The sequence below is a fragment of the Phyllostomus hastatus genome, unplaced genomic scaffold (genome assembly GCF_019186645.2).
Source record: "Phyllostomus hastatus isolate PE091 unplaced genomic scaffold, TTU_PhHast_1.1 phas_scaffold_21, whole genome shotgun sequence".
Taxonomy (NCBI): Eukaryota; Metazoa; Chordata; class Mammalia; order Chiroptera; family Phyllostomidae; genus Phyllostomus; species Phyllostomus hastatus.
In genome coordinates, this window is record NW_025334017.1 from 48,993,419 (window position 1) to 49,006,800 (window position 13,382).

General features: G+C 68.5%; 2 protein-coding genes across 5 annotated transcripts; one reads left to right on the forward strand and one right to left on the reverse strand.

Moving 5' to 3' along the window:
- Nucleotides 1-504: 504 nt before the first annotated feature.
- Nucleotides 505-3,171, forward strand: LOC123832965 (sphingomyelin phosphodiesterase 5-like). 2 transcript variants are annotated; one of them, XM_045860922.1, is made up of 8 exons: nt 505-552; nt 823-1,870; nt 1,966-2,038; nt 2,270-2,410; nt 2,496-2,585; nt 2,672-2,735; nt 2,821-2,956; nt 3,031-3,171. In XM_045860922.1, exons 2-8 carry the CDS (start codon nt 1,043-1,045, stop codon nt 3,121-3,123), a joined length of 1,425 nt encoding a protein of 474 aa, XP_045716878.1. In that variant the 5' UTR covers nt 505-552; nt 823-1,042; the 3' UTR covers nt 3,124-3,171. The 2 variants fall into 2 exon arrangements, with proteins under 2 accessions (XP_045716878.1, XP_045716877.1); XM_045860921.1 differs by lacking the exon at nt 505-552 and having other exon boundaries at nt 571-1,870.
- Nucleotides 3,172-3,183: 12 nt separating this feature from the next.
- On the reverse strand, nt 3,184-12,705 carry OPLAH (5-oxoprolinase, ATP-hydrolysing). 3 transcript variants are annotated; one of them, XM_045860815.1, is made up of 27 exons: nt 12,574-12,705; nt 11,876-12,090; nt 11,611-11,802; nt 11,026-11,125; nt 10,824-10,947; nt 10,506-10,701; nt 10,260-10,425; nt 10,023-10,161; nt 9,878-9,945; nt 9,479-9,744; nt 9,239-9,351; nt 8,982-9,152; nt 8,633-8,770; nt 8,404-8,542; nt 8,175-8,287; nt 7,809-7,960; nt 7,232-7,392; nt 7,042-7,143; nt 6,796-6,970; nt 5,302-5,486; nt 5,024-5,170; nt 4,794-4,928; nt 4,462-4,611; nt 4,177-4,334; nt 3,920-4,080; nt 3,636-3,733; nt 3,184-3,394 (listed from the first exon to the last, which is right to left on the reverse strand). In XM_045860815.1, the coding sequence occupies exons 2-27, from the start codon at nt 12,044-12,046 to the stop codon at nt 3,248-3,250; spliced, it is 3,867 nt and encodes a 1,288-aa protein (XP_045716771.1). In that variant the 5' UTR covers nt 12,047-12,090; nt 12,574-12,705; the 3' UTR covers nt 3,184-3,247. The 3 variants fall into 3 exon arrangements, with proteins under 3 accessions (XP_045716771.1, XP_045716772.1, XP_045716773.1); XM_045860816.1 differs by lacking the exon at nt 12,574-12,705 and adding an exon at nt 12,436-12,571; XM_045860817.1 differs by lacking the exon at nt 12,574-12,705 and adding an exon at nt 12,304-12,434.
- Nucleotides 12,706-13,382: the final 677 nt, after the last annotated feature.

The window sequence follows — 13,382 nt, forward strand, 5'->3', positions numbered from 1 at the left end:
ACCCCTGGGAAAGGGCAGAGGGTTAGAGACCTGTGTGGGTATAACCAAGCCTCCATGAATACGCCCAGCCCCAGACCTTAACTTCCAAAAAGGATCGAGGGAGATTCCTTGGAAAATTGGGATGGTGGCTTACGCCCACCACCTCCCTGCCAGTCCCGGAGAAAGGCGATATGAGAACCCGCAGCGGTGGGAACTGTAGGGACTGGTTCAGAGCTCCAGTTAGAAAGGCGGGGGCGGGCACCGTGGGAGGGAGCAGGAGGCAGCTGTCTGGCAACCACCCCAGTGAGTGCGAGTGGGCTCAGCAGAAACGGAGCTGGCTTCCACTTTGCTCCGGTGCCTCGAGGGGCGTGGCCGCGAGGGTGGAGCCAGTGGTCCCTCCCCCCGCCCCCCCAGATCGGGAGCTCCCGGGGCAGGGACACAGACCTATCACTGTTGTAGGGAGACCGTTCCTCATCTGGGGACCTGTCTTTTGACTCAAGGGCTGGACGTCACGCCTCTGGGGAGATAGTGGGGGTGGGGTATATCCCGAAGTCTGGCCGCAGGGGCGCCAGGGTAATTCCACGCGGACGTGCAGGGGGCGGGAGGAAGCGGAACGCAGCCCTCACCGAACGTCCCTCACGAGCGGTGCGCCCGCCCGCACTAAAAAGGGTCGCCCTCCGCTTTGTGCCGGTTACGCCCTAGTCCCCACTCCAGTCAGAAGGGTCTGGGGGTTCTCCCTGCGGCCAGCAAGGGAGGGCGGGGCGAGGCGAGGAGGATCTAGGGCGGGACCGCGAGGCCAGTGTCTCTTCCGCTTTCCTTTTGTTCTCTTCAACCGCCGACCAGATTTCACGCGGGTGAGAGGGCGGTTTCCCGGACACATCACCCCCTGCGCCCGTGCCCCCAGGCTCACGGGTACCTTCCTGCGTTAGCGCACAGATTGCGCCACGTGGCCTTGACCCCTCTGGCTCGCCACCAGCTCCGGCGGACGCTCCCGCAAGTCAATTTGCACGGTGGAAGCGAATGAGTTGCGGGGGTGCCCCGCGGCAGAAGAACCCTGCGCGCCATGCAGTCTCCGCTGGACTGGCCCCCGGTGCCTGGCGCCTTCAGGCCCTCGCCCTTCCCGAACCCTGTGCTGCATGCCCTCCACGGTCTGGCCCGCGCGCTGCTTTTCCCGGCTTACTGGGCCCTGGACCAGCTGCTGGGCTGCTGGGCGCCGATTGCGCGCCCCAGCTGCCTAAAGTGGCTGAGAGCAGCCGCGGGAGCCGGAGCGGCGCTCCTGCTGCTAATGCTCATTGGCCTGCCTTTGGCCCTGCCCGGCCTGCTGCTCTGGCTGCCGCTGCAGGCCTGGCGCCGCCCCTTCTGCTACCAGCCCCCTCCGCAATGCTGGGCGCCTCCCGCACCCTGGCGCCCCCCAGCTGAGCCCGTGCGCTGCTTCAGCTTTCTCAGCGCCAACGTGTGCCTGCTCCCCGACGGGCTAGCACGCTTCAGCAACTTGCCGCACACCCAGCGGCGAGCCGAAGCCGTGGGCGCTGTGCTACTCGCCGGCCTGCGGCCCTTGCGCTATGGGACTATGGACTGCAGTCCGCCAGGGACTGGGGCGCCCGGCGGGGTGCTGATAGCCACGGTACCGGCGGGCCTGGACTTCGTGTGCCTGCAGGAGGTGTTCGATCTGCGCGCGGCGCGCAGCCTGGTGAGCCGCCTGGCGCCCAATCTGGGCCCAGTGTTATACGATGTGGGTACGTTCGGCCTGCAGCCCGGGCCGCACCTCAAGCTGCTGGGCAGCGGGCTGCTGCTCGCATCCCGCTACCCGCTGCTGCGCGCCGCCTTCCGGTCCTTCCCCGATGCTCGTCGCGAGGACGCGCTGGCCTCTAAGGGACTTCTTTCTGCACAGGTAACCGCCCACAGGCAGCGGCGCTCCCGGCCGGGGAGGAGGGGGGCGTGGTGTCGAAGGGGCGAGGGTTGTTGGGGCTGTCCGTGGTGTTGCAGGCGCAAGTGGGCATTCTGGACGGGCGCCGCATCGTGGGCTTCCTGCACTGCACGCACTTGCATGCGCCAATTGGTGAGCCCTACAGGTGTGGGCACGTGTGCAGACCGATCCGCCTCTCTGCGTGCGGGCGGATCTCCCTCCCCCGCCGTTTTTTTCACTGCCCCGGATACCGCGAGTTCCTGAGTGCCTGGGTGGGCCCACAGATGACCCGGAATGGCGGGGTGGGGGGCGGGCTCTGATGTGTTCCGGATTGGAAATGACTCTGGGCTGAGCCTTCTTCCACCACCACCCCGACTCCCTCAGAGGACGGGTCCCTGCGCTGCAAACAGCTGACGCTGCTGCTGGACTGGGCCGAGCAGTTTGAGGCTGAGAGCCGACACACTGATGAAGTCGTGGCCTTTAGCGTGCTCCTGGGTGACCTGAACTTTGACAACTGCTCGCTAAGTGAGGGGAGGCTGCAGTGGGGCGGGGCGGGGCGGGGCGAGCGGGCGGCCTGGCCCCGCCCACCTAATGCTGGCCTTCTCTGCAGACCAGGCACTGGAGCAGGAGCACCAGCTTTTCAGCCTCTTCCGGGACCCCTGCCGGCTGGGCACGCGCCAGGAGCAGCCGTGGGCCCTGGGTACGGCGCCCAGGCTGGGGGCGGCCCTAGGGAGGGCGCCACTGCTGGCGCTCCCGCTAACGGAGTCCACTCCCGCCCTCCCTCAGGAACGCTATTGAGCACTTCCAGGCTCCACCACTCGGTGGCCTGCTCCCCGGAGATGCTGCGGAGGTGAGCGGCCACCTGGGGGCCAGGTACCGCCCGGAACTGAGGGGTGCCCTGGCCTTGATGACACCGTCCCCCCCCCCCCACCCAGGGCTCTGGAGAAGGAGGAAGGGCGCCACCACTTCCTGGCAGGCCCTTGCCACGGAAGCCCCCGGGCTGAGCCCTGGCGCGGCCGGCGCCTGGACTACATCACCTACCGGGAAGCGCCGGGAGGCCTGCTGAGTCCAGTAAGTGCCAAAGCTCGGGGCGCTGGGCAGGTTGGTGCTGGGACCACCCCCTTAACCTGACTGCCGCCCCCCAGGAAGTAGAACAGGTGACATTCAGCACCGCCCTGGCGGGGCTCACAGACCACCTGGCCGTGGGACTTCGGCTCCGGATTTCGATGCCCTCGTGAGGCAGGCACGCCGGCGACGGCGACGAGGCTGGGTTGAAAGACGGGCAAGGAGGCAAAGTGTGAGCCCGGCGGGTCGCAGCGGGAGCAGGACGGCTGAATGGGTCTTTATTGTGCGCGCCCGCCCTCACACAGCCTCCTGGGCCCTGCGGTAGTCGTAGACGCTGCCTCGCTCGGAGAAGGCTGGGGGCTGCGGGGACGACACGGGAGGGGAGGCGGGGTCCTCGGGGTCCCCGTAGCCCCCGCCGCCGGGTGTGTGGAGGCAGAACACGTCCTGTGGAGCAGAGGGGCAGGCTCAGCATAGGCACGGCCCCCACCTACCTCCCGCTGCAGTCCCATCCCCACCGCAGCGCGTCCACAACGCTGGCCTGACCCGTTGAGCCTGGTTTGCCGCCCCCTTTCCTTCGGGAGCCAAATTAAACGGAGTCTCTGGTTATTTTGCAACTCTGTTCCCCTTCTGTGCGATGAGAGCTGCCGGGGGATGGAGGTGGGACGGGACAGATGACCATCCTTACCCCAGGGTACACGGTTACCGACGTCTTCCCGCCCAAATTCACCGTCCGCCCGTCCTTCCGGATCAGTAGGTTTAGGCCACGGGCACCAGGCTCACCCCCTGCAGTAAAGGGCAAGACGCGGGGTGGCCCAGGAGGCAGGGAAGAGAGAGGCATGGAGGGTTTGGTAAGGAGATGGGGGGGGGGGGCGTAACCCGGAGGGAGGGAGAAGATGGAGGGGAAACGCGCTGGGCTAGGGTGAGGGAGAGAGACTGGGCCGGTGGAAGGGGATCGAGGGAGGTGCTCACCGTGGAGGCCGTAGGGCCGGAAGGCGCGGCGTTCGGTCAGTACGGACAGCAGCGCCTCCTCGCGGAACATCAGCTCACGGACGACACCATCGCCGCCTCGGTAGCGGCCGCGGCCCCCCGACCCCGGCCTCAGCTCGAATCGGCGCAGGATGACTGGGTACCTGCGCAGACCAATGGCTCCGCACAGCCGCCCCGGCTCCGCCCCCGGCTGGCTGCCCCGCCCCGCCCAGCTCCCGAGCCCCGCCCACCCCTCGCACCTGCTCTCCAGAATCTCCGGATCCGTGATGCGCGTGTTGGTCATGTGGCTGTGCACGCCGCTGCGCCCGTGCCAGCCGGGGCCCGCGCCTGCACCGCCCGCCACCGTCTCGTAGTAGCCCATGTGGGCGTTGCCCAAGGTCACATTGTTCATGCAACCCTGGCAGAGACAAGCGATCACTGCGAGCCCAGCCAGGGCAGCATCCACTCCCTGAGCGCCCCAGCCCGCAGCCCTCCCCACCCCCCACCCCCAGCAAACCCTGGAGGCGGCCACCCGCCTGCCGCACCTGGGAGGCAGCGCAGGCTCCGAAGGCGCCCAGGATGACGTCCACCACGCGCTGCGACGTGAGCACGTTGCCGCCCACCACGGCCGCCTCTGGAGACGGGTCCAGGATGGAGCCTTTAGGAATCACCACTTGAACTGGCGTCAGGCAGCCCTGTGCAGCCGGGGGCCAGCTCTCAGAGGCAGTTGGGAGAAACTCGTCCTCCCACAGCCAGCACCTCTAGGACCCTCAGTCCGTTACTGGGCTGCTGGGCTGACTTTGGCCCAGGCTCACTCCGAGTAACCTGGGGCTTGGGGTCGACCTGCTGACCTCACACGCAGGACTCGCCTGCGTACCTGGTTGAGCGGGATGTCTCGGCCCACCAGACAGCGCAGGCAGTAGATGAGGGAGGACAGCGTGATGGCCCGCGGTGCGTTGAGGTTGCCGAACACCTCTGGCCCAGTGCCGCTGAAGTCAAACACCGCACTGCCCTGCCCACCCAGAGGGGAGGTCATCAGCCCTGAGGCAGCCGCACCCCAGACATCCCATTCGCCCCCTCCCCCCACCCCAGTCCCGGTAGCCAGACCTGACTCAGGTTTATATGCACGCGAAGTCGGATGGGGGAGCCGTCATCCATGTGGTCCTCTGCAGACACCTCCAGAGGCAGGCCCCGGGCCTGCCGGGAGGTCCCAAAGGCCCGAAGCATGTCCCGGACAGCCAGCTCAGCGTTTGCCTGGAGGGGAGCGTGTGCCTGGAGAGGCAGCCATGCCGCCTTCTGGGTGGGCCAGGAGCCTCCCTCCCCTACCCGCCCGGCCGCCGGGCAGCTGGCACAGAGCCACCCCCATGCTCTTGCCCCGGGCCCACCTGAATATGGCCCATGTAGGCCTGCACCACGTCCAGACCGTACTGCCCGATCAGCTCCCCCACCAGCTGGATGCCCTTCTGGTTGGCTGCCACCTGGGCTCGGAGGTCCGACAGGTTGTCGTGCAGGTTCCGGGTGCCGCTGCAGCCGGGAATCTTGCCTGGGGCCCGCAGGGCCTCTGTGACCGCTGGATGCGTAGAGTCACCCCTAAGCCACTGTCCGGCCTGGGGGCTGCCTGCTCCACACCTGCTGTGCCTCTGCTGGGCACTGTGGGCCCCCCACGTTGGCCTGCACTGGCTCTGCACAGCCCCGCTGACTCCCTCCAGTGCCCTGAAGACCCACAGCTTCCTCCCAGCCGCCACACCTGCTCCTTCCCACACCTCAGCCGCCCCACAAACAGCCCAGGATGGGGCAGGCAGCGGGGCCAGAGAGGGCCGTGTGTGGCGGGCACATTTGTCCCTCGGCAAAGTCCCCTCCCTCCTTCATTTCCTCGTGTCCTGCCTCCCCACCTCCTGGACCCACTTTTTATAGGCTTTTTTCTGGGCCTCCCTCTCTGTCCCCAGGAGAAAAACCACTTCCCTTAACCGTCCCCCATTCACACTGCCCTCAGCCCTGCGGCCCCACTGGCTGGCCCACAAGCCAGCTGCTTTGAAAGACCATTAGTGTGGCCCTCTGTGCAGCGACCCCACCCCCCAGACCGGGGAGAAGACTCCAGCGTCCCCTCCAGCAGAGCAGGTCCCGGCCCAGGGGCCGTTCCTCACTTCGGGAAAGCCCCACTCAGGTGTAGGCCAAGGTCCCCTCTGAAGCTCCCTCTCTAGGTTCACTGGGTCCTCTGCCAGGTTCCTGTGCATGCCCCTCCCATGCCCCCTGCCCCCTGCCCTCACCCCAGATTGACCAAAGGAGCAGCCAGACCTAGGTCGCTCTATTCATGTCCTCGGCAGCCTGTGGCTCTACCACACCACCCTCCACCCTGCCCACACGACCTCCTCCGACTCTGGGGTGCCCCCTGGGCCCTCAGAGGCCGACAGCCTCAAGCCTGCCATGTATTTCCCGATGCCCCTCCCCCCCCAGGCCTCACTGCCTCTCTGTCCCACCTTCCCCGCAGCTGCTCTGGGCCCATCGGAGCCAGAGCCTCCGTCCTCCAGCCGCAGGTCCTCACCTGTTCCCCTCACCCCCGAGTCCCGTCAGCACCAACACTGACCTCCAAAACAGCTGTCTCCACCCCACCCTCGCTGCCCAGCTTGAGGCTCCGCATCACCCAGTGCAGACCAAGTACAGATTGTAAACACCTCAAAATAGGCTCCTCGCCATTCTGCACCCAGTCCCGTCAGTGTCCTGGCCACCTCCACAGCCCCAAACCACCGAGGCCTTCCTGGGCCCAGGCAGAACTCATCTTGGAGCCTCTGGTCATCTCCGAGAGGTGTCGCCCACCGGCCCCCCCAGCTTCAAGCCCGGCCCAGGCTGGCAGGCCGCACCCCAGGCCCACTGCCGCTCACCCTCTTCCTGGAAAACCCCTCCCTGGACGAGCTTGAAGGACAGAAAGACCGCACCCTCCTGCTGCAGTGCGGTGGAGTGCGGGGGCATGGAGCCCGGGGTGATGCCCCCGATGTCTGCGTGGTGCCCGCGGCTGGCCACGTAGAATACGGGCCGGGCCTGTCCTGGCCAAAACACCTAGGAGTGGAGGGCCACGGTCAGCCGCATGGCCTCCCTGGCCCCCAAGGTTCCCGGGCAGTGGCCCTCACCGGCGTGATGACGGTCAGGTCTGGCAGATGGCTGCCCCCTGCGCTGGGGTGGTTGCTCAGCAGCACGTCACCAGGGTGGAGGTCAGCGCCCAGGTGCCGGATCTGAGGCCGGGACACAGGGTGAGAGTGGGGAGGAGATGGGGGCGGAGGCGGGGCACACGCGCAGGGCAGGGAGAGGGGCCCGCCAGACCTGGAACTGCACGGTCTCCTGCATGGCGCCCAGGTGCACGGGGATGTGGGGGGCGTTGGAGACCAGCCCCCCGTCAGGGCCGAAGAGGGCGCAGGAGAAGTCCAGGCGCTCCTTGATGTTGGTGGAGATGGCCGTGCGCTGCAGGATGCGGCCCATCTGCTCTGGAGGCACAGAGTGACCAGGCACCGCTGGCCCCACCCCACCCCACCCACAGCTCGCCCTGGGTACGGAGAGCCAGGACCAACGAGAACCTGGGGCCCCACATCAGTCCGCCCTGCCAAGCGCAGAGAGAGCCTGGTGCCCCCAGCCCGATGCTGCTCAGATCGGTCCGCAGGCCGAAGGCAATCCCAGAGCACAGGGCTGCTGTAGGAGGAGGGCCGCGCTCTTCCCAAGGTCTGCTAGTGCAGGGGCCCGTGCCATTCCAGAGCCAGGGCCACAGTGCCTGCCTGTCGCCAGCCAAGATTCTGCTTCTGCCCCTTCCCCCAGGGGACACTCTCTGCGCCCACCTCTGCCCGGTAGGCAGAGCCTCCACCGGACACTGCAGGCAGCAGGGCCCAGGGCAGGCGGCGTCACTCACCAGCGATGCTCATGAAGCGGTGCGAGAAGATGGACAGGTGGATGGGGTCCAGCTGGGCACCCACCGTGCTGGGGGCCTCGGCCCCCACAGAGATGCGGATGTCCCCGGTCTCGGTCACCTCTGCCTGGCAGCCGGGCTCCACCAGAATGGTGCTGGGGGCAAGGCCAGACCACAGTCCCAACCAGGGCCCCCCCCCAGCCCCAGGCCAGGGCCCATCCCAGCCACGATGGGACCCCAGAGTCCCTCAGACTCCTGCAGCCTTGGGCCAGAACCCCCTGCCAGGGCCCCACAGCCCACTCGGGCTCCCGCACCTGTAGCCCCAGCCCACACCCCTCCATGGCCCCACGCGGCCGGGCCTCAGCCTACCTGTTGCTGTCAATGATGAGGCAGGGCCCCTGAAGCTTGTGCCCGTAGGCCAGCTCTCCCAGCAGGTACACGGGGGTCTCCTGGTAGCCCCCCTCGAAGTAGCACTGGGTCATCTGAGGACGTGGGCGAGTGAGGCTGCAGGTCCAGCACCCGACCCCGGGACTCCCCATGGAACAGGTGCCTGTGCACCTGGCGGTGTGGGTGGGTGTTCCCAGGCAGGGCCACCAACCTTGTCGACCCGGGGAGGCCCAGTCTGGGCTTTGGGGACGTCCTCGAGGCGAAGGCCGCTGCGGCCGGTGCCCCGCACCCGCACATCGTCCACCACCACCGGCCGGTCGGGGATGATGAAGCCGAACTCCCGCATGTACCTGCACCCACGGACCCAAGGGGCCATCAGGGCAAGATGGCCAGGCCTGCAGGCCCCCCCGCCAGGGCTCCCGGAACACGGGCCTGCCTACCTCTCCACGAACGCTGCCCCAAAGTCGCCCGCACGGGGCGAGTGGGCGGTGGCCGGGTGCTGGTGGGCGGACACCATCAGGGCGCAGTCTGTGCCCTGGTAGCGCAGGTGCAGGAAGCTCTCAGTGCTGATCTGGGACCTGTCGTGGTCACCAGGCGGGCCTGTCACACAGGGCACCCTGCGAGGCTGCCCGCCCGCCTCCTCGAGCCTCACAGGCCATCCTCCCTGAGCACTGCCCGAGGGCGCCCGGCCCAGTCTGGGGAGGCAGGCATCAGGCTAGCCTGCGGCTCGGCTCAGCCGGGATGCCGCCAGCCCTCTCTGCCCGGCCCGGCCCGGCCCCGGAACCCCACCTGGGGAAGCCCTGGGCCAGAAGGGCGTCCACACACTGCTCCTCCAGCCGGCTCAGCCTCTGGTCCAGCTGCACGCAGGTCTCCGGCGCGTAGGGCAGGGAGCAGGGCTCCTGCGCCTCGTGCACCACGTCCGCCAGGGCCAGCCCCAGCGCCGACAGCAGCCCGCTGTGCCTGAGGACACAGGGCCGCCGGGCGATGAGAGCCGCCTCCCGAAAGGGGTCCCCACCCTAGGTGACGTGCCCCGGGCCCAGACACACCTGTGGATGTGCACAGTGTCCATGCCCAGGGCCCGGGCGATGGCACAAGCGTGCTGCCCGCCAGCTCCCCCGAAGCAAGCCAGCACGTGTGCCGAGGGGTCATGACCTCGTGCCTGGGGAGCCAGAAGAGGGTCAGGGGCTTAATTTACCCTGCCGGGCTCCCAACCCCTCCCCTCCACGGGGCTGCCCGAGTGGGAGGGGCGGGGCCGGGCCGGGAGGCCAGGGCGGAGGCGGGCGTACCTGCGTGAGGGCGCGGATGGGCCGGCACATGGCCTCGTTGGCCACGCGCACGAACCCCATGGCCACCTCCTCCAGGCTCAGCGGGGAGGCCGGGCAGGGCCCGTTGGTCAGAAAGTTGTTGATGTCGGTGGCCACAGCCTCCAGGGCCTTTCGGGAGGCCTCTGGGGACAGTGGCTGGTCCTCTCCGGGCCCAAAAATGCAGGGGAAGGAGGCGGGCAGCAGGCGACCCAGCACCAGGTTAGCATCCGTCACTGTCACGGGGCCCCCTGGGAGGTGTGCACGGTGTGGGGTTGGGGGCTGGGATCGGGGACCCGGGGCAGGCAGTGGGACGAGGCTCAAGAGGTGGGGGCGGGGGCCGGGGCAGCGTGGACGGGTCCTGCAGGCGAGTCCGGGTCTTACCTTTCCGGTAGCAGGCAGGGCCTGGGTGGGCCCCTGCAGACTCCGGCCCCACCACAAACAGGCCGGACCTTGGGGGAGGGAGGACTGGAATTGGAGGCAGGTTGGGAGGCGGGCAGGGGGTCCCAACCGAGGCGGGGGAGCTGACCTGAAGAAGAGGCGGGAGCCCCCACCGGCTGCCACTGTGTTGATGTCCAGCTGGGGTGCCTGCAGGGTGACTCCTGCTGTGCTGGCCTCAAAGACGTGCTCGAACTCCCCGGCGTAGCGGCTCACGTCGGTGGACGTGCCTGGGGGTGGTCCGGGGGTGAGGAGTCACCCCGCAGGCCGGGCGTGGCCCAGCCTGGCTGCAGAGCCCCACCCGGGCCCCATCCTTCTGCCCTCGTACCTCCCATGTCGAAGCCGATGACAGGCTGGCCGCCCTCTGCCTGGTAGGTGGTGGCAGAATAGCCAACCACACCCCCGGCGGGGCCGGACAGCACGGCCCGGGAGCCGCTGAAGGAGTCCATGGGTGCCAGGCCGCCGTCGGAGCGCATGAACAGCACCTGCACGTCCTGCGGGTGGGCGGGCGGGCGGTGGTGAGGGGCTGGGTGCGCCCGGGGCAGCGGGTGCGGACTGGGGGGGTGCTCCTCACCTTGAGCTGGCCCTGGAAGCCCCGGCGGAAGCCCTGCACGTAGCGCTGGATGGCGGGGGTGAGGTAGGCGTCGGCGCAGGCCGTGTGCCCGCGCGGCACGATGCGCACCATGGGCATGGCCTCCGAGGACAGCGACACGTGCGTGAAGCCCAGCTCCCGGGCCAGCGCGCCCACCTGCCTCTCGTGTTGGGCCCACCTGAGACAACGACCCAGAGAGCTGCACCTCCCACCGCCGCCCCCCACTCAGCCCTGGTCCCCACCCTCACCCTGGCCTCCTGCTTGGGCGGCTCCCCTCCCCCGGCTCCAGCCCACACTCACGTGTAGGAGTGCATGAGCACCACGGCCAGGCTGCGGATGCCTCGGGACAGGAGCCCCTCCAGCTTCCCACGCAGGCCCCCCAGGTCCACGGGCTGCTGTACCTCCAGCAGGTCCCCTGTGCGGCCTGTGGGGAAGCCATCGCCACCCATCAAAGACCCATGACACCCTGCCGCCCCCAGACCCCAACACCCAAGGCACACACCTTTGACAGGCGCCCCAGTGCCGGGCTCCCCACGATACAGCACCACACGCTCATCCACCTCCAGCACGTCTTCGTACAGCACCTCAGGCATGGGCACGGCCTGGGGGCGGGCAGAGGCTCAGAGGAGGGCCAGGCCTGGGGGTCCTCGCTGGGGTCCTGCGTGGGTGGGCAGTGCAGGCGAGGGAATATGTCCCAACAGGCCAGTGGACAGGCCCAGGAGACAGTCAGGAGTGTGGCCCCAGCACAGCCCACCTAGGGGGCAGCTCTCTGCCCCCGGGCACCTGAAGGTGGCCTACTGCCCTGCCCCAAGAGCAGCTCCCTCCTCCAGCAGTGAGGTGAGGGGTGGGGTGGACTCCCACCCCTCACCCTGAACAGGCTGGCTTGGGCCGCCTCACACCTGGGGTCCAGGACAGGGCACAGTGGCAGAAACAGCACATGTGACCACTCTGAGTGCCGGAGAGGACACAGGGTTCTGCGTCCCGGAACCTCCTCTCTGCCCATCCTGTGGCCTTGGGCTGGCTCTGACCCTCCAAGGACTGCCCACCTCGAGGGGACCCAGCCACCTGCTGGCATAGGTGAGCTCACCAGGTCAAAGAGGTCCTCGCGGGCCTGGGTGCCCACGTGCAGCAGGTCTCGAAAGCCACGTGTCACCAGCAGGGCCACCCGCTCCCCCCGCCGCTCCAGCAGTGCATTGGTGGCCACTGTGGTGCCCATTCGGATGCTGGCGATGCGACTGGTATCCAGGGGCCGGTCCCTTGGCAACAGCATGCCCCCCTCCTGGGAACCACAGGGTCAGTGTCAGGCCTCTGGCCCTGGAGTCCCTCCCCACCCCGCAGCCCTGCGTGACCACCTGCTCCAGGATGCGGCGAATGCCTTCGGTGGGGGCGTCCGCATAGTTGGCAGGGTCCTCCGAAAGCAGCTTCAAGACCCTCACGTGCCCCCTGGGGCACTGGGCAAAGACATCTGTGAAGGTGCCTCCCCTGTCGATGGCAAAATGGAAGCACCCCTCGGGGCTGCCCATGGTGATGGGGCTGGAGTCCAGCAGTGACTCTTCCGGCTGTAGTCCTGGGAGAAGTGGGCAGAGGCAGGGGGCGTCAGCAGGGAGGTGGGCTCACCCGCAGGTGGGGTGGGGGCAGAGCTGGGATGGGGGATTCCAGGCCCAGGAGGGGCTTTTGGAGGAGCCAGAGCTGCAGGGCAGTGCTCAGAGGGCAGCCTGAGGCAGGGCCAGAGCTGCTCAGGTTGGGGTGCCAGGCCTAGGACCCCATTTGGGGCCGAAACCTGGGCCTGAGGCAGGCTTCCGAGAAGGCGGGCGCCGCCGGGAACCCTGGACCTGGGGGTCTGCGTTCCTTTAGCAGGAGGAGGCACGGGGCAGGAGCAGGTGAGGGGAGCTCCACTTCCCAGCGGCTCGACCTTTGGGCCAAGGCCTGTAGGCCACGGGACCTGCCGGAGCCTGCGCAGGCGACGGGGCGGGGCCGCGGTCCGGAGCTCTGCGGAGGCAGGACGCAGCGCCCTGGAGGGAGGTCGCAAAGGTCCAGGTCCCGGGCCCACCTGGCCTAGTGGCTCCGCGTCTCTCGCCGTGGGTGCGGGCTGCACTGCATGCCTGCGCCCGCCCCGCCCGGAAGCGGGCCCGCCCCCTGCGCGACAAGTCCAGGCGCTCCGGGTCTGGCGTCCGGGTCGGCCTGCCAGGAGCCGCCCCCGCCCCCGCCCCCGCCCCCGCCCTCCGGGCCGAGCCACCCAAGGACAGCTAGTGGGAGCCTTTCCAGCCGGATCCCGGACGGGGCGGGGCTGCGGCACGGTGCCCGCGCGTCCCCTCCCCCGCGGCCCGCCTCCAGACACCTCAGTCGTCAGGCTGTGCGCCGCCTGCCACCCACTCGTGTCTCCCCTTCACTCTGTGCGGCCAGAGGCCCCAGAGCGTGGTGCTAATGCCACGAGGCCTGGGGTCACCTGCCACTTGCCTGTTCCAGGGCAGCTGCCCATTTGCAGCGCTCTGGCCAAACCTCCTGCCCCCCTTTGGACGGAGTCCCTCCTTCTTGCGCCCCACCCCAACCTGCCACAAGCCTCTTGTCACTTCAGCCTTCAACCCGGACGTCCAGAGCCCACTGCTCTCCACTTGCCTGCCCTGGGCTCGCCGTCACTTCTCACCAGGACTGTCCACCCCAGCCCGTCCCCCGTCAGTCAAGGAGCCAGGGGTGGGGGGACCACAGAGCCTGACCCTCAGGCTCCCTCTGCCCGGCCAGGCCCTCCTGGTCCCGGTCTACCCTCCACTCCACCACCACTGGCCTCAGCACACCCAGCCCACTGCCACCTCAGGGACTTCGCGTGGACTGCCCAGCTGGAAAACTCCACCCCAGCCTTGT